The sequence below is a fragment of the Anas acuta genome, chromosome W, assembly GCF_963932015.1.
Source record: "Anas acuta chromosome W, bAnaAcu1.1, whole genome shotgun sequence".
Taxonomy (NCBI): Eukaryota; Metazoa; Chordata; class Aves; order Anseriformes; family Anatidae; genus Anas; species Anas acuta.
In genome coordinates, this window is record NC_089016.1 from 28945033 (window position 1) to 28964804 (window position 19772).

Sequence of the window (19772 nt, forward strand, 5' to 3'; positions counted from 1 at the left end):
GGGGGATTTTCTGGCTGATTTTCTCTGTAGGTGACTATAATGTGTTGGGCAGTTAATTGGCATTTTTTGCATTGCATTAAAGAATAACAATCTCTGTCTAGAAACTGTATTTGTCACAGCACCTTGTTATCCAATGTCTATGTTGTAAAGGTAATCCTGTATATTACAGGGGGATGTAAAAAACCAACAGAGGAATACCCAAGTGAGTTATATTTTCAGTGATTCCGTTGGTTTTTATTTGACTTTATATGCATTTTCCCCAGATACTTTTGAAAGACAAGGAAATATCCATAATTCTACCTCTCGTATAGCTTATACCTTTACTCTTAAAAAAAAATAATAATCTCCTGACAGGCAAGCAGGATCCATTTTCAAAGAAGGAAAACGGTTAAAAAATAAAATGGAAAGACCTATAAACATGCAGACAGATGGCTATATTCTGTCATTAACTTCAAAACAAAATAAAAATATTAACTTCTCCATTGTTGCTAAACATACTGCAGCAAGGCTTGAATGCCTGGCAGACATGCACCTCATCTGCTGCAAAGGCATAAAGACATACCTGGCTTCTGGGGTATTATTATTTATTATTTGTTAAGCACCAACAATGTGTTCGGCACTTTACAAAGCCAGGGGGGGGGGAAATCTACTTTAAAAATGCTGCTCCTGAGGTAAATAAGACTGAGGACATGAGAGAGCAGGAGGGCGGTATGAGGGAAGCCCATGAGGCCACGCGGCCGGCCTAACAATAACAGGTCTGAAATAAGAAGAATTTGGAAAATATCCGGCCTGTAGAGCTGGCAAGTGTGGAGATAGCAGAGTTTTGCACTGTTTGACTGGAGGAGAGGCCAAGGGGGGTATTTTAAGTTTGCCTGCAAGGAGTGTGGCCTGGTCAGCAGTGGGCAGGTTGGAGGCTGGGCAGGCGCGGGCCCACGGCTCTCCTCTGAGTTCGGCTGATCCTCCACAAACACCAGCACGTGGCTGGCACTAACCACCTCCTACTGATACCTTCAACCACCTCTTCCTGATACCTTCAAGAGCCAAAAACTGAACTTTACAAAAATGCCAAGTTTTTGGCGGGCTGTCCCAGAGCCCACACGCACTGTCCTGCTGACCTGCAGGCACCAATGTCCCACAGGATTGAGAAAGCGAGAAAAAAATCCCACTCCCTTACACAAAAAGTTTGATCGTTTGTGTAATCTCCCAAAAAATGTCAATTTTAGAGGTGTGACGGGGCTTAAGACCCACTCCTCCACCTGTGAGGAGCACGTCCAGCCCCTCACACAAAGCCGATTCCTCCTCCTCCTCCTCTCACTGTGCTCACACCAGCCACAGACTGCAGCAAAACACAAGACAGTTACAGGGGAAAAAATAAAAAAAAAAGGGCTGTGAAAGGGGAACAACGAAAATCAAGCAAAACAGGAAAGGGGAAGCGAGAAAGTCACACCACAAGGCCTTGCTAATTCGTTGGTCGATGGCCCCCAGCCTACAGATGGCCTAACTCGGGCACGGCTGCGCCGAAATAGGGGTTTCTGCTCCCGGGGGGTGATTCGGTGAACCCAATACCGGGAATTGCTCCCAGGCTCCGACCACCCCTCTGTCTTGCATCTCTGAATGGCCCCACAAAGCCCAGGAAAGGCCTTGAGGTAATCAGGGGGCTCCCAAGGGTCATAGGCGACACAGGTGGGACTTGGAGCCCGAATCCCATTTACCTGGGATGCCCCGCGCTGTGTCACCCTGGGCAGTTTGTCATTCAGTCCTTTCTCTTTCTGAGAATTACTTTAATACTGAATTAAAACAAGCTAGAGAAGCACCTTCAGATGTGAGAAGACAAAGAATTTCCTAAAGAAGTGAGGAACGCTCCATGACAACTCCAAAGCCGTTTGATGGTGCTTGTGTGTCTGAGGTAGCAGCGGGTTTTCTTTTTTTAGGCAGGATGAGAGCACAACTTAGTCATTGTTTTTAATTATTCCATACATAAATAGCTGCTAGGATTCATATCCTCATCCATTCCCTGAAATCTCTACTTGTCAGAAGAAATCGCTCCTATTTTTTAAGCCAAAAAGGAAAGGAATAAATCACACAACAGAAGAAGCCTGGCCAGAGCATCATCTCCTGTAGGAAAACCACCTCTAAGGTCGCTGCTGGTGAAGGCTGGAATCAGACACCGAGGGGCAACTGCAATGCTGAAACACGGTCTTTCAAGGGGGATGTGAACATATTTCTTTTTTTTTTTTTTCCTCCAGTTATTACCGAGGAGGAAGTTAAAGAGCTTTCTGTGAAAATCAGGTGGTGAGAGTTTACTGGAAAGCTCTTAAAAATATACAGATCATGGGCTTGTGTTTATCTGGACCTTCCCGAGGAGTATGCAGTGAAACAGGTGAAAAAAATTCTAGAGCCAATGCAGCAAGAAATGTCTGCTGTCTGAATTTATGGCACCGGTTTGTTAAAACACCGATTTTTCGGTGTTTACACGTACCGGACTGTTTACTGACTAATTTGAATGACTTAAAATATAAATATCAGCCCATGCAAAGCGTAAGCAAAAGAGATGCACTAGGTTTCGAAACTCGGGGAGATCTGGACAACTTGCAGATTGCCTGAATCGCAACGAGAAACGCTGCAAAGAAGTTTGCAAAACGAGAGGAATTTTATTCCTTATAGATGTGAATTAATAGCTCTCTTAGAAAGTACAGATCCCGACCGAAATTTGTGTAGCATACATTTTGAAAACAGTGTTTATTTTAATAATCAGCCTTCTGCGTCTATCCGTGCCTGTGAAAGATCTCGTTTCTCCATCTTGAGCTGTTCTGTATGTGAAGTTCCTGTCTGCAGCCGCATGGTAATTAAGTGTGATTAAAGATGCTATTCATTCCCCTGCAAAGCAGCAGGTAACCACATGTCAGAAGGGGGTGGTGGAAGCGCGGAGTAACTTCTGGGCAGTAAAAAGGCTATTGGAAATGGTCTGTTGGAAATGAGCAATGCGACAGCGCGCAGCAAATGCTACAGGAACGGCCACGTGGGCTTGTGGCAACGCCAAGAGGTCGACGCTTTCCTAAGCATTACAAACCCCAAGAAAAGAAGATTTAAAATCATCTCTATTGCATGGGGAGCTGCCAAGAGCCTGGCCACGCGTGCTGTTTGTGTGCATGCACACACGAGCTCCTGGTCTTGCCGTGCTTCCCGAAAATGGCCAGATAGAGCTGGAGTTGAACGCCCTGCTGGCCAGTAACCCGAAGGGCACAACTGGAAAGAGGGGAAATTCCACGTAACCACCAGCAAACGTGTTTGTACTGGGATGGGGGGTGATACTCAAGACCCACCTGGGCATGGATGGGTTGTTTTTTTTTGTTGTTGGGGGTGGTTTTTTAGGCTCTATGCATTTAGATCAGCAAAAGTCACCAAGCCATACCTTATATGCCAAGGGCACCACCCTCGGCTGTCACCCTTGGACATGCCAGGGCACTCACCAGTCAACTCTGACCCTGCAAATTGCCAGAATTGGTCAAAGCAGGCCGCCTTTTTGCTGGAGGTCCTCCATCAAGCCCTGAGCAGACCTGAACCAGCACCGTGCAGCGTGGCGGGGTCACAGCTCGCTGTGGTACCACCGCGGGCGAGCATCGCTCCCCTTTTTATCGCCTTGACGATAGCACGGAAAGTCAGAGTGCAGTGACTGCAAAGGCAAACCCAGCTCCTATTAGCACTCAACCACAACATAAACCTATTATTGCACATTACAAATAGCAGGGCTATTCTGTTGCCAGGTTATAAGCTCCAGAAAGGTGCCCTTGGAATGCTCACTTCCAACAAAATAGCCCTCAGCTTAACATTTGATCCAAAGGGCTAAGAGAAAAGCACTTCCTTTTACCACTAAATTGCAGTGTTGGGTTTTAGCATTTCTTCAATTATGATATGGACAATGAAACCGTGTCTTTCTGGATGCATGAGGAATTCTGCTAAATGAGCCATTCAGACATCTGAACTTAAGTCTGTTCCTTTAATACATTTGATTAACATGGAAATTTTATCTCTTATGTCATTATTTTAGTGCTGTAACATCCAAAACATTAGTCCACGACGTGCCCGCGATCACAGGAGGATAGTTTATGGGCGCTAGAACTAATTTCTGGAGCAGAAGCAATGATTCCACCTCCCAAAGCAAGATGCTCGAGCACAGACGACGACAAGAGGTGAACCTTCTCCAGCTATAAATCACCACAGAAGTTAGCAGGAGAAATGATGCTTCCCAGCCCCACCGATCACAGACCTCACGGTAGCCAGGATGTTAGCTGGTAGCAAAGTATCAAAGGCTACGCTTACAGTAGAGCATAATTTTATTTTTTTAATCTTTATTTATCGCATCCCGACGCAGCTGTGGCTGGTAAGCACATTTTGCCCAGCCGAGAGGTCGGAGAGTCCAAATATTTAACAGCAAATAAACAAAGCACTGCTGGGTTTATTAAGGGTACTGGCGCTTCACATCTCATCACAAAAACGGATTAGCAATAGACTTTGTAGGACCCGCATTCCTGGGTACATTAGGTATCTTTTATCATCTCAGGATAGCTTTTGTGTGTTTTTTTCTAGGGATGGAGGAATTGTTATAGGCAGAGGAATCTCGCCATCAAACCGTGAGGAAATCTCGTTATTTGACTAAGCAAAAAACGACTAAGTGATTTGTAACAGAAGAATCAAATGAACTCGCCGCGTCTCCAGAGGTCTGCAATATGATCTGCAGAAAAGGTAGCTTGCCAATTTAATTGCGGTAGGAGTTATTTAATTTTTTTTTTTATACAGGTATAGTTTTCAATAAAACTACATATGCCTATAACACTGCAATGGCAGATGTGTCTCGATTATTAGAGGTGGGCTCTGGGGAATACATACAATGGATCTTGAAATCCGTAAGCAGCTGTTGGGAAGGGAGGGGTGGAACATTGCAACACACACACATGTTCCTTAAGTGCAGTAATGTTTTGTTATTTTACTGCAGGTGTATTACAGAGATGAAATTTAATAACTTATTGTATACAATCCCAATAAAACCGCAAAGATTCTTTGCCCTGAACGAAGTACAAATGAGAAGCAGCTCCGAGCGCAGCGGCGCTGGGCGCTGACACGCACACAACCCCTGCTCACACCTTCCCTGGCTGCAGCCAGAGCGCTGCCTTTTTTTTTTTTTTACTGTTTACTAGGAAAATGTGGTCAGGCCATTAAAAAAAAAAAAAAAAGAAAAAAAAAAAAGAAAACAAAACCCCCAAAACAAAACCCCGAAAACAAAACCCCAAAAACAAACCCCCAAAAACAAAACCCCAAAAACAAAACCCCAAAAACAAAACCCCAAAAACAAAACCCCAAAGTGCTCTGCGAGATAGTGAAGAATGTGCTGCTGAATGAAAAAAAAGAAAAAAAGAAAAAAAAAGAAGAAAAAAATAGCATTTGAATGCACGGGACAGCCTTTGTGAGTTCAGCTGGGAGGTCTCCGAGCTGCCCGAAGCCCCCGTGCAATGCTACCAGCATTTTCCAGCAGTTATTCTGCAGTGGCTTCAGTCGGAAGCCTGATTTCGGAATATGCATTAGGCTCAATCTCGTGCTGAATGAAGCACTGAAGAAGGGCCTTTTAAAAGTACATAGCAGATAAAAAGATAATCCCCCCCTTGCTTTTTCTTTTTCTTTTTTTTTTTTTTTTTCCTCTCCCTTTCTCTCTTTGCTTGGACTCCTCTTCACATAATTAGAGATGTTGCAACAATTCAATAATTCACGGCAGAAAAAGGAAGTCCCAGTACTTGGGGAAGAAAAAAAAAAAAAAAAAAGAAAATGGGCAATCGCTATTTCTGGCCATTCCCTCCTCAGCATGAGAACGCCATTATGCGAGGATTTACACACTTCGTGGGCACACAGGCACGGGCAGCTGGGCTGAATTAATCCACACGCACTTGCCACAGAAGCTGCCTCGGTCTTTCATCCCCATTATGCTCATTTTCAAGTTTTCCAGCAATATTTCCATTGCCCCTGTACAAAATCCTTGTCAAAGGTGTGTTACAAACACCCCCTGCTCTGCTCAGCGAGCCTCGAGCGTTCAAAAATTCAAACCCCAAGGCTTGTGCCAGGGACTCCTCTCAGGCTCGCCAAGTCCCGTGGAGTTTGGACGCGCTGGGATCCCCCTCGCCCATGATGTGTGACCCTTTTTTCCCTGCCACCATGCTCCGGAGAGATGGGGGAGCAAGGGAAGGAAGGATGGAGAGGAGAGAGGAGCCCGGGCACACAGCAAGGAGGTCAGGAGGGAGCCTGTGGCCTTCATTTTGGCAGCCCTTCCCTGTACCACGGGGCCTTGAGTCAAGCTGAAGTCTGGGAGATGTGATCTCATTCGGGATTTATTACGTTTTGGGAGCAGGTATTTAAAAACAAACCCGAAAAAAAAGAGCAAAAACTGGCGGAGCTTGTGTAACTCGACTCGTTTTACCTTAACGCTTCGTTCCTGACCCAGCTTTGGAGATGGGATGGCTCCAGCCAGCCTCGGAGTATTTCTGCAACACCGAGTAAAGCAGCACAGCCAAAACCAACACCGAGGCTCACTTTCCTAATAGTAAAACCAAGTCATCCCAGGACTTGGGGGTTCTGCTTGAAGTTAAAGCACCTCATGCCAAACGTCCTTCCCTCTGCCCTCACCAAAAAGGCATCATCCAAATCGGCCAGGAACTCTTAATTTATTCCCCCCGACAATCTCATGCGTTGCCTTGGAAATCTACGGTGGATGCTTTCTGGCCATCGAGCTCACTTTCCAGGTCTCTTTATTCAGCGCTTTTGGGAATTAACCATTGCCCAGAAAAGCGCGGTGGCCCTGGATTATTCAAAGTCGATCCCATCGCCTATTAACCGCTGAGTGGATCCTCGCTACGCCGAGCAGCACACGCTACCGAGTCTAGCAACGATATCCTGGATATCCAGACCCTCTGGCAGAAAGATAAATCAACGTTTCACAACCGCTTTTTTAGTTTTAAATCGTGTTATTTAAGTAATGTTTTTATCTATCGTTTGGGAAGCCGAAGCGCGGAACCAGGATAAAGTTAGATGGATAAAGGAGGAGCGCGTTGTTAAATGCCACTGCCTTGCTAATGCCCCCCAAACCGGCCCAATAAGGAAAAAAAATGGATCTGTGGGGAGATGGTGAGTAGCGCAGAATTAAGACAACACACAAAATCCTGACTTGACTGAATGAAATGAGGTTTTTGTCATTAACTCGAATGAAGCCAGTATTTCAAAAGTGCCTTGACAACAACTTGGGTACATGTTTCTTCGCTGCCTTCTCTCTAATGGAATTAAATGGTTCCCAAGATGAGCTTGCCTCCATTCCCACTGTAATCAGTGTCGTATTTACTACAGTTTTCCGTGAGAGCAGAATTGGGCCCTGGGCTCGGGAATAAAACCCATCCTGGAGTAAATGGCTTGCCGCGTGCCCGACCTCTTCTCCTTGGCGTGAGCAGAGCACAGGGAGGAAACCTCAGCTCGCCGCTGCCGTCTGCACCAAGAGGGGTTGGTGGTTTTTTTCGTACCAGAAGATTAATAGGTAGCAAGTTCAATATCGTTAGGTATTTAGTTTTCCTTAATTGTTCCAGGAACTCATCTACAGAGAGCAATGCATCACATCTGGAGGTAGCAATTTACCTTTCAGAAATCAACAAAATCTGCACGCTCCTCCTGGGTCTCGGAAAAAGGAGCGCACGCGACTCCTCCCGCTGCAAAAAGCCCTCAGAAAACTCCAAGTTTCAGGGTATTCTTAATTTTCTGTGTCATCACCATTGATATTTTCCTTGGAATTGACCAAATATCCTCTTCCTCAGCATCTCTTGTCTGGGTTAGCTCATCTTTCTCAGCACACACGAAAGCACGTCCCGGAAATCTCGCAGTAGACTTTGCAGTTTTGAAATTTTCTTCCCAGCCTGAAGGTTCAGGCTTGTTAATAATTTGGTGGATCCTGATAGTTCTGCAGCCTGGAGAACAGACAACAGATGGTCCAGCCTTGGCATTCAGCATTATTCCTTCTGTACCTTTCAGGAATTCAAGAGGTTCTTATTTTTAGAAATAGCTCCTCTCCTTCACGGCTGGCCATTGGTCAGCTGCTTCAGCCCCTTCTCCGTTACACTTCACCAAAGCGGATGCATGGGCAGAAAGAAAATTCCCCGGGTTGGAAATTCTGTTATTCGTGTTATTTTTGCAATATTTACCTAATATTCTTCAATTTTTCAAAAAAAAAAAAGGAGAGAGGGTAGGCAGGGCAGTAAGTTTTCTCCATCAGCTGACCCTACAGGACTGCAGAGCACTCTTTGGACACCATGAGACTACTGGAATCGGCGAGGTTTCGGCTCTAATGCCTGGGACAAGGCATTCTGAACTCATCTCTGACTTATTTTGGGTATTACAAGCCCTTTCTAATATGGGAAGATTGAAAGGAAACCAAGAGTCGGCGAAGAAAAGGCGCATTTTGAGGTGAAATCTGAAAGTCACGTGTGGACGGACCCCGGTTGCCATGCGTCCTGCCAGCTCCTAGCCTTGTTTTCAAAACACAAAAACCAACTGCATCCCCATATTCCTATTTTTTTTTTCTCTCTCCTGGCGTATTTCAACAGCGGAAAGCTCTGAATATTAAGGAGGCCATTAAACTCTTTCAATACTTTCCCAAAAGTAAGAAGCTGCCGCGCTCAGAAAAAAATAAAAAAAATAAAAAAGGAAGCCTGGCACTCTTCGTGAGCAAAATGAATTTAAACACATGATTAATATTGCTCCCGAAATTAAAAAGAAAGTGTCTTTTAAAAAAATCAATTGTCTCGAAACAAAGCACAGACTTGAGGCTATTGATAGTATTTTTAGACTCCGACTTTCTCTGGAGACTTAAAAGTATGCAAATGCAAAGTGCACAGAGGCACACACACACATGCTATACCTTTGTATTACATTGGCATTTTATTATTTAATTAAACTACTCTTATTTTTCTAGCTCACGCATGCTTCCCTTGAGACGGCTTTGCTGTTAGCCTGCTGGCCTTGACTTCCAGCCAAAAACAATTCCGAAACAAAAAGGGACAACAAATCATATTTTCACAGACATTTTTATCCCTCAATACAACCTTGTTTTCACACAACATCATACAGATTCGAGGAAAACTATAATTTATTGCGGTAGCCATCCAAAGCTGGGGGCCGACACCAGCTCTGCGGTGCCTTTCCTGGAGTTGCGCTGCTGGGAAGGAGCCGCCGCGCCGAAAACACTGCAGCATTGTTACGGGGGGGGGGACAAGAATCAATAGTTTGCAGCAGCGTGGACCAGGGCAGCGTTAGGTCAGCCTCCAGGAAGCGTATCCTGGCGAGCACGGCTCGGGCAGGAGCTTTAAAGGAGGCAGACGGAGCCCGCGCTCGCAGCCCTCGCCGTGCCCGTCTCCGGGATGCCCAAATTTCAGCCACGAGCCTCGTTTCGCGGAGTATTTATCACAAGCTCGCTGCTGAGCAGCCTTCCACTTACCTGGTGGCAACCCTGTAAATTCGAGTCTCTTCCATACGACGAGTACGAGCCCCTTTCTGTTTTACCTGTTGATAAAAGAGAAGACAAATAGGTGTGTAACGGATCCAAACAGAGCCTGGGCGGCTCCGAGTGTTTTACACCACGCTCCCCACGTTTCCCCGTGCTGTTTCCATATGTAAAATAGGCCCTGCCGGCTGCGTAATGCACGGAGGCAGCAGAAAGGGATTAAGGTTTGCTCCAGCTGAGGATGGCACCGTGCAAGAAACTTCCTAACCCCTGCGGCACCGCTCCACGCACCTCCAGAAACCGGGATGCGGAGAGCCCCCGCTCTGCCCCGTGCCGAGTGCTGCCCTTTTTCTCCCCGGGGGGCACCTGCACAGCCCCTCCATCAATCCCTGGGATGGGGAAATTCCTTCCCGGCACCTGGCAGCCGGACACCGGGCTGGAAATTTGCCATCCCCTGCCCAAGTTGCGGCCGCCCCAGCGGCGCGGGGACTTGAACGGGGGCCCAGCGGCTGCCGAGACGCTCTGCCAGCCCCGAGCAGCCCTTCCCTCTCTCTCCTTTTTGATTTTTTTCCCCCCAGGAAGGCTTTAAAACGCGTCCCTGGCGGCCTGGCGTGCAGCAGTGGTAGGGTTACGGCGTGTTTGCAAAGGAAAAGCGAGGGTCTTTCAGGTGGGAACGGCCAGGCTTGAGCAAAGGCGAGGAGGGAAGAGGTGGTTTCTGCAGAGCATTAAGTCACGGCTGAGTAGCGCTACACCACGTGCTAGTGAGACAAAGAGCAGTCAAGAGGGCTGATACAAAACATATTGACACTAAAAGACCACCCTTCTGGTGAGGAGAATCCCGGCGGGGGGAGGCATCATCTCGCACAACGCCCGAGAAGGCAGCAAAAAAATTCACTCGTGCCATCCAAGTTGTTCCCGGCGGCTGAAGCACCAGCAGTGCCCCAGGACGGGATGCTCCCTCCGACCCCAGTGCCACCCTGATGAACCCACACCCCAAGACACGGCCCCGATAGCACCGTGTCACCCGCTGGACGTCTCCAAGAAGCCTCGGATGGTCCCAGAAGCAATTCCAGGGGCATGGGGACGCGGGGCTAGCGGCACACACGTGCCAAGGGCTGGCAGCGCCGCTGCTGGGACTTCCCAGCCCCATTCCCATTTCCCGCAGAGCCCACGGGGAGGCAGAGCGACAGACAAAGGATGGGAGAGCTCACATCAGATCCCAAATCGCCCAGCACACCTAGGTGGCCGAGCACACCTCCTCGCTAGCCACACCGGGCGCTCGGCTCGCACAGAGGCTGGGAACAAACCCCTGCCGTTCCCCTATAATAATCCAAGCCCAGAGCTTCCTTTTGTTGCTTGGCCGCCCCTCTTTTTGCTCCTGCTTTTGTCGCTCGCCACCTAAACCCCTCGCTTAAACCCGGGGGGGACCCCCGCGCTTTAGGGGCGAAGCGGCAGCCCCACGAGGCGAGGGGCAGGGGCGCACGCGGCCCCGCCGGGGGCTCCTCGAGCTCCTCGCGCCGCTGCCCGGCTGTCGGCAGCCCCCGTTCCCTATCGGATCAGCCACAGGCAAGCCTGGGCTTAATTTCAGTTGTTAAAAAATATTTATCCCGATACAAAAATAAACCCGCTGCAAATTACAAGTTGTCAGGGTTAAAATCTACTTCTATTTGTGTGGGGGAGGATAAGAGAACAGCATAGACATGAATCATTCTCAGTAATTTGAGTGTTTCCATGACATCAATGGGCACTCGTCCAGGACTCTGTCGAAGTCTGTGAGGTACCAAAGCGGCACAGCAGCCAGCAGGAGATTGACTTTTTTTTTTTTTCTTTTTTTTTTTTTTTTAGGATTATGCTCCTTGTAAAGATTTCATCTCCAGCATCCACTTTTACCACCGAGCGGATAGCTTTGGAGATGAGGAGTGAGCGCGTTTCATCCGGCGGCTGGAAGCCTTTAACTTTATTGCGTTTCCTTGGTGGTGTTGTCCCCGCCTGCAGCCAGGGCTCTGCCTGCTCTCTTAAGAATAAAGCACCCCAAATTCACCAAAAAGTCAAGAAAACCGTTCCACAGAGCCACACACACACGGATTTTCACCACCGCCTGTAATTATGAAATTATCATACTTTTTGTACCGACACTTCATTTCGGGAAAAGGGGGGGGGTGGGGAGGGGGGGGGAGAGGAATATCTTTTGTATAAACTGTCCATTTCAAATTAGCTACAGTCTTGATGTTGATTTTCTGCTTAAAATTCACTGGCACATTTGTTTCAGATAATAAAATTTGCGGGAGCGCTGATAATATGCGAGGGGAGGCTCTTTGAGCAACTATTTGTGCTCGGCAGCTACAAAAGCTGCTCCCGAATTTCCCCGGTTACTGTACATTTACTGCATCGTTTTCAGGCGCTCGAGCACCGCAGCCTGCGCTGCGCCTTTCCCGAGAGCTAAAGATTCCCTCTCCCCCTTCCCTTTCCCTTTTTTTTTTTTTTTTAATGTTTTAAAAAAGAGAGAGCGTCTACGGCGATGTAGACACCCGACGCATTCACTGCGGAATTTTCGAGACAACCCTCTAGTACTAGAATGCGGCAGCCGCTGCGGATATTTTTTGGCACAAAGACAATGGTGGCAGTGCCAAGCCCCATGGCTAAAACTACTCAAAAGAGGCATAAGGGTAGCATTAATCGTTCGAGTCTTTGACTGCATGGAGTACCGCCGTCCGGATTTTAAAACCCGAAAGTGCCCCTCCGTAATATTTTGTCGTAAGCCGGGAAAGGAGAAGGGGGAAGGAAAAAAAAAAAAAGAAAGAAAGAAAGAATGAAAAAAAAAAAAAAAAAGGAGCTTGAAATACAGACGGATAACGAATCCAGGCAGACGTCTGATGGATTTTTTTCTACCTAGAGGAGCAAATGCTGAAACGTGCCGTTTGTTAGCAGCACTCCACGCGTGCGACAAACCCCGGGTCCTTCCGTGGCTTTCTGGGCTGACAATTGAATCGGGAGCTTCATGGGAGAAGTTGACCTACAAAGGGTGGTTAATCACTTCCAAGTCCACCCTTATCCTTTCGGGGATGCCGAAAAGGCATTTTTGTTGCCATCCGAGGTAGAAACTTAGGGGTGTAAATATGTCTATATCAAATCTATCTATTGAATTAATTGCCACCGTGCATGCCAATCACGGGAGAGACAAAGAACTCCGTGCAGCTCCTGGTTCCTGACAAACACACCGAGTCTCACGGCCGTGGCTCCCTCAATCCTTCCAGAACCGAGCCCTGTTTATCTTCGCTAAGCTGAACCCACCGCTTCCGAAATATTCCGCTCGCATTTTTAACTGCGAAAAATAAAAAAAAATAAAAAATAAATAAAATAAAAGCAGCCCAGGATTGCCAATCAATCAATAAAAGAAGCCACTCGCCTCTCCATGGTGCGCTTTGAAAAATTAATCGAATTAAGTAGAAAATTCAAGCGACTTCCCAAGCACAAATGCCAGTCATCCGATTCCCCTGCCCTGGGAGATAGGGCACCTTGTCTTTTTTTGGGTAGGCAGAATGAGAGGCATGAGGCAACTCTTTCCATCTGCAGAGAAAAAGGAAGTGAAGCTATTTCTATAAGCGCCTTGAATTCAATGTTTACATTGATTCCGTCTTTGACATCTTTTTTTTAGAGATGAGTTCAAGCGGAATATTCTAATTCAGGTTGCCGATGCCCTACATTTGGGGTTTGGTTCTTGGTTAGATTGAAGAATGAAAACCTGTCTGGAAAAAAAAAAATAAAAAAAGCATTAAAGATTGAGATTTTAATGGCTCCGAATCGGGGTCTGTTCAGATCTGCAATTTTCCTTAACCTAGCTGATATTTTACTGCTGCATTTCTGACGTTATTCGAAATTAATTCGCGCTCCTTCTGATGCCCAAGGGGTCTCGGGAGCATCCTGAAGGAAGACTGACCGATGCCCTTAAGGGAAGGGCAAATTCAGGGAGCTCTCCCCGCAGAAGCGAGACCGAGCATGAGAAACACAAAGCTTGGAGCAGATTTTTGGGGAAAAAAAAAAAAAAAAAGAAAAAGTTCTCAGGAACTGAAGAATGGGCAGAACTTTATAGATCTGCATTTATCTTTCTCTAATGAACAGATAGATACCATCAGCCTGATCAGGGCTTAATTGCATTATTCTGATGATCGGGGACCAGTTGACTTCAGCCTTGACTTCAAAGTTGGTTGCGCAAGGCTGGAAGGGCTCGAGCTCTACGGAGAGGAGGGCAGGACTCCTCTCCGTGCCCACACGTTTTCCCAAAACCACCTCTGCTCTCTGCGTTTGCCACAGGGACTGGCTCTGCACAGCAGCTTTTGTCTCGGAGAGCCAGATTAGCAGGACCCTTGGCTTTTTTTTTTTCTTTTTCTTTTTAATTTTTGCCTCCGAGACTTGAAATCGAGAAAAAACTAAGTGTATAGAAACCAAGTTCAAATTTCTACTGCGTTATAAATTATCCTAGTAAAAAAATAAAATAATAATAATTAAAAAAAAGAGAAAAGAAGAAAAAAAAAAGAAAAAAAAGAAAAAAAAAGGAAAAAAAAGAAAAAAAAAGAAAAAAAAACTCTTTATGAGCTCTATTCTACATTAAATACCCACACACACCTACCAGCAGCTCCCTCTCAGGGAAATTCATACACGCACCCTGTGCCCTCCAGGAATATTCCCCTGGGCTTTGCAATCTTTTGACCTTGACAAAAAAAAACCCTACCCCTCCCACGTTATCTCTTGAGGAGCCAGCAGGTAATTTCTTTATTATTTTTTTTTCCAGAACTTGTGTGTACTCTGCTCTTTAAAAGAAAAAAAAAAAAAAAAAAAAAAAAAAAAAGATAAGTAAATTAAATCATAAAGGATGCTTTTAGTATTAAATGAGGGTTTTTTTTGGACTCGGTTTCAGGCAAGCGGGGCTGAGCAGTAATGCTGGAGCTGGGGGTACGGGCACAATCTCTCCTCTGCCAACATTTACACAGCGGAGAGTTACTTAGCTCGGCTCAGTTAGTAACTCGGGCTTGACCTAGGTTATGTACACATATTTCTCCAACAGTAATGCGCTTCCTGGTATAGGATATACAGTCAAAATATCCTATTTATTGCAGCCAGGTTCTGAACAGCGTGTTTTACATCACAAAGCATCTCACCCGATGGTAATGGAAGTATCATGTTAATGAGCTATTTCTGCTTTGTGCTCCGTGTGAAGTACAGACAATACGAAAGGAATCTAAGAGATTTTAAACAAAGTTTGGGCAAGACCGGGCGCGATATAGCCCAAATGACACAGCGACTCAGCTGGGGAAGCTCCATAAATCAGAGACGAAGCTAAGGGAAGGTATTAATCCCGATAATTTGAATGGCATCGCACCCCAAAACGTAGCACAATGCCAGGAGAAAGAGATCTGCTTGACATGAAGGAGGATTTTTCCACTTACACGGATGCGCAGTAAACAGTAATGGTTTTTAACGAGACGTTACGATGCCAGAGCAAGCGCTGTTACAAAAGGAGATTTCTTTCTCTTTTTTTAAACAATACCATCCAAACGCAAAGGAAATTAAATCCTAAGACCTGTGCTAAAATAACGCCGCGGATCTGATTTGAACAAGCGAATGAACGGAAGGAGAGCCCGGGCAGAAGTGGGGCCACATCTCCCACTGCCCTCGCTGCCCTAATGCTCCTGCTTAAATGGGCAGGGTTAATTCCCAAACACCCCTAGGGCCAAACTCCTTCCTCTACGTGTGCCCGGACATATCACTTATTATATTCACAGCGATCGTGGCTGGCTTGAATGAAGCACTCAGGCTTGGCATCACGGCCCCGCGCACGTCGCCGCGCTCCCCGCGAGCTCTGCGCCCCGGGATGGGGCAGCCCCGACCCCGCCGCGCTCCCCTCTCTGCACATTCAGTCAGGAGAAAAATTTAATTTTATTTTTTTTTGTCGCTGATCTTGGTTCATGAGACGTTGGCCCCCAATCAAAAGACTGAGGCAAATTGCTCCGTCTATTTCTGTGAGCTCCCAAATAATAGCATCTATTACCGGGCAGTACGCGATGTCGCTGTTTGCGTGCTTTTAAAACAAAATAGCTGCGGCAAAACTAAATTTCAAACAACAAGAATGTGAAGACAGAGTATCGAAGATCACATTCAGCCAGATATACGTAAAATAGTCCTTTAGTCCTTGTCTAGAGCCACCAAAATCGATGCAAGGATTATCGCGCTGTCCTCCAAGAGGAACGCTTGACACGGGTGCCGATTTGCCTTCACGGTACGGCTGCGTTACAGGGACCGAATGTCATCTAACCCGGCAATACAAGCACTTCACACGCTCTGCAACAGGTTTTCAGCACCTTGAAATTAAGGAGAGGGCACGAAGGTATTGCCATGCCAGAGCCATCGGTGCAGTTGGGCAACTGATGAAAAATATGGCACTGTGGGCAAGGAACGTCGCCGTCTTTCACCGCAAGTGCACGCACTAATTGAGACCAGAATAATAAATGTTCGTATTTAAAGTCGGTATTTAAACAAAACAATGTTTATTTCAATGTTTTTTGAAGAAATGTTTAATGAGTGAAGGAAACCTTAGAGTATCCTCCCCATCGTGGCCACCGTTTGGGTCCCGCAAAGACTGGTCTCGTCCTAATCGTCACGCTGGGCGGTGAAGGACTGGGCACCAAACCCAAAAGCCGTGGAGCAGAGGGACATCCATGGGAAGGGATCCTTCATTTCGCATCGTGAAGATGCATCTGACTTCGTAAACACCCCTTAGCCTCCCTTCCTTTTCATATGTGCACGGAATTTAAGTTTAGAGGAAATGATTGTGATCCTCTAAGCCTGAACACCTGTATCATTCTGGAAATAATGGGCAAATTGATTTCGTAGAGAAACAAAAACTCTAAGAAAACCTCCTCGATGTGATTTACCCTTCTCATTCTCGGAGCATGCAACAGTCACAAGATGGGCAGGGGCATTACACAACCAAAAAAACCCCAAAGCATTATACAGCCCTGAAGAAGCGGAGTCATAACGAGGGGCAGCGTTTTCATAAAGACGTGAGACAAATAAAAACACGTCGCAAGAAGGCTCCAGACCCGAAAGCAAGATTGAAGAATTGAATGGGAAGCGCTGGAGATTGTTTTATCCTAAGTGAGCCTCCCAGAGCTATTTCAAATTGAAATACACCGCGGGGCGATCCCTCATCATTTGTTCAGGGACCGGTTCAGGAGATCCTTATCGGGGATCTGGAAACCTGGGTTTTCACTCAAGCATGAAACCAGAATCACTTTAAAACAAGTTAGATAAGGATCGGAGGCCATGAAAGACACAGAATTGAAAGAGGACAATAAACCTTCCCACAGCCAAGCCCGGGCTCTAAATCTTCCCCTCTGTAAACCACCCCCTATCTAGTAGCGTTTATTAAAAGGCTACTAAAACAAACCATGTTGGACAAGAGCAAGGATAAAGAGATCAAAAGCCTTATCTTCCAGGCTGGGGGTCAAACCTGCACCTCCCCACCACGATACACAAAGACCCTGCCCGTCAAGCGGCCGCGGCCCTCCCCGTGCCCTACGGCATCCCCTGCGAGCCCCAGAGGAGGGCACAAATGACAACCACGAGCAGGTCCTGGCCCATTTCAAAGGTCTGATCACGAAGATGAACGGCGACTTGCTAACGTAGATGTCTCCGAACCAGTTATCTCCCGTTTCTCCCCCGTTTTCCCAAGCTCTCCGCAACTACGGGCAGCACTACCCGAGCCTGTGATTGCCCATTAGATTATTAAATACACACACATCCCCACTGAGCTGGTATTTATTTGTAATATTGTTCGGCGCAGGAAATTTAAGGGAAAAAAAATCGCATTTTTTTTTTTTTCTAGAATTTGGATGCTTTAAAACCAATTTGGATGGGGTAATTCGGGCGGGTTAGGCAGGGGAAACAAACCACGAGCTGCTTAGTCCATGGCAAAACCCTGCGTGGAAAATATGTGTACGGAATGAATGGGAATGAATGTGGCAAATATATCGCAGCGTATGAAATACCCACCGGTCTCCAGTCGGGAATATCCAGCAGAGGGCATGCATACCCTAATAAGATTGTTACACTCGAGACCTAACGTTTCCTCATCATTTCGGGAGAATTTGGGGCTGAGAATACAGGCAAACTCATCGCAGCAGTACAAATCCTCTCCGGCAGAGCCAGAGCTAAAATGATAAAGCTATTTCACGCAAACTAATCCAGAAAGGGTGATTCCTATGCTGAAAAAAAATCCCTTGAGAGAGGGATTTCCCCCCCACTCCTGGGTGATGATTTAGCTTCAAATTTTCCACTCCTAGAGGCGAAAACGATAACGTTAATGTGAAAAAAAATGGTTCCTCAATACAAACGTCTCAAGTGAAAGGAGTGCTATATTGAACGGTAAAAATTCAGATTTACTAATATTTTGTTTTCTATAGGTGAAACACTGGCTGCGCTACCGCTAAATAAAACCGAGCATCTTAGGTTAGATTTTTATCCTAAACTCTTTAATTACTCCACAGAATCGGACAGCGATGTTACCTACGGTTTCGATGCGATTTATTCCACTGAATTCAAGTAAATTAAAAAAAAAAAAATCCAAAATTTGTCATTTGTCATGCTTGTTTTGGAAACCGCTTGGTTAAGTTTGCATTATAGAGAACTTTGTAGTGTCTGCTCCAGCCCCGAATTCCTCCCATGGAAACACTGCACACGTGGCTGCCGAACCCGGTCCCTTGTCCCGGTGGTGGCCAAACCCCGTGTCCAAATGGGTCCAAGGGGAAGAAAGTCCTTTTTCTGCCGCAGGACCACGTTTGGGTAATTAACTACTACTGGGCCGGCCGCAGCAACGATCGCTTCCAACCTTAACCTCTGCTTTACAGCCCAGAGAGTAATGGCTCTTCGGGTTCCTTATCGGACAATATATTTTTTTTTTTAAGTTTCGGTAGCCTTGGGAGATGAACTTAATTTACAAGGTCTACGAGGCAGGCGGCTTAGGTTACATGTAGGTCACAATAAATAATACTCATCCCTTGGCCATGGCGAGCTGCGCCGCCGCCGCCTAAGTTGAAATGACAAGGCTTTATTATTCCTAAGCACTCGATTCGGAAACATTTGCACAATCTGTTAAGTCCAGACAAATTTAAATGGTTCTGACATGCAGCCTGCTAGGGTCAGTGACAGGGATAATGCCTCTTTACGTGGGTAAAATTTGGTGGCATCTAGGTCACTCTCTTAAGGGGAATCAACTGCGTGTCTCTTCTTTGCATTTCCACCACAATCCTTCATCCCGCAGCCTGGAGCTGAGAGTGAAATGCAAGAAAGGAGCCGAACGCTCAAAGCAAAAATCTGCTTCCAGGACAATCCATTATATCTGACAAGTTAAATGTTCCATGGTAGACCATATGGCATCAGAGCAGGGCCGACGATGGAAGAGGGAAACTCAGCAAATGCATCACAATTAAGGAGTTTGACTATAGACTTTACTTTGATTTACTTTATTTTTTATTAAATTTCAGATATCGGAGCCTTTCAATTTGCAGAGAGCCCTTCCAGAGCCTCTACCTTGTCCACCAAAATAGCTGTGCGCGAACAGGTGGTTCACCAAAATTATTTCCTCTGAAATCTTATGGTCTTCGTTATTTTAAATAACTCCTGAGTAAGCCGGTTTTTATTCTTGGTACATTTGCTAAGTGCAGGCCATTTCTATTATTAACCCGCGTAAATGTTATTAGTAGCTCGTTGAAGACCAAAGAAAAATTAAATAAGACAAAAAGATGTAAAACCCATGCCTCCAAAGCCTTGGCGATGGGTTCTCGATGGAAACGTCACCCCACAGAACAACTTGGACACCTGAGGGTGGGCGTTAGCAGCCAGCAGTCATCCTACTGCAAACCACCACATTTTCGTCTTTCTCACCAGATTGGCCAGGAGAATTCCTATATAGGCAAGATAACAGCACCGATGACCTAAAAGATCGTTCCCATCTTCGAGGTCCGTGACTTTACGATCTACGGGGCAGTATGGTAGAACCCTACACACCCTACACGTGTTGGGCACAACCCAACATCGTGGTCATGGTTGCTCCATGAACACCGGTAGCCAGACCCACTTCGGAGTGATTACCAGGTACAAGCCATGGCCCTTTTTTATCCCGTTTTGATTACCAAACCATATTTACGGATCAAACCATGATGTGGCACAAGACACTCACCGCCCATAATTACCC

The 19772-nt window shown here is 46.3% G+C and overlaps 1 protein-coding gene across 17 annotated transcripts in view; it reads right to left on the reverse strand.

The window, feature by feature from the left end:
- Positions 1 to 19772, reverse strand: part of TCF4 (transcription factor 4) — a 173145-nt gene that overhangs the window by 77741 nt on the left and 75632 nt on the right. For all 17 annotated transcript variants that reach the window (XM_068665507.1, XM_068665506.1, XM_068665510.1 and 14 more), the window contains one exon: positions 9518 to 9582. In XM_068665507.1, coding sequence (XP_068521608.1) covers positions 9518 to 9582 — 65 coding nt within the window. The remainder of the gene's footprint in view (positions 1 to 9517; positions 9583 to 19772) is intronic.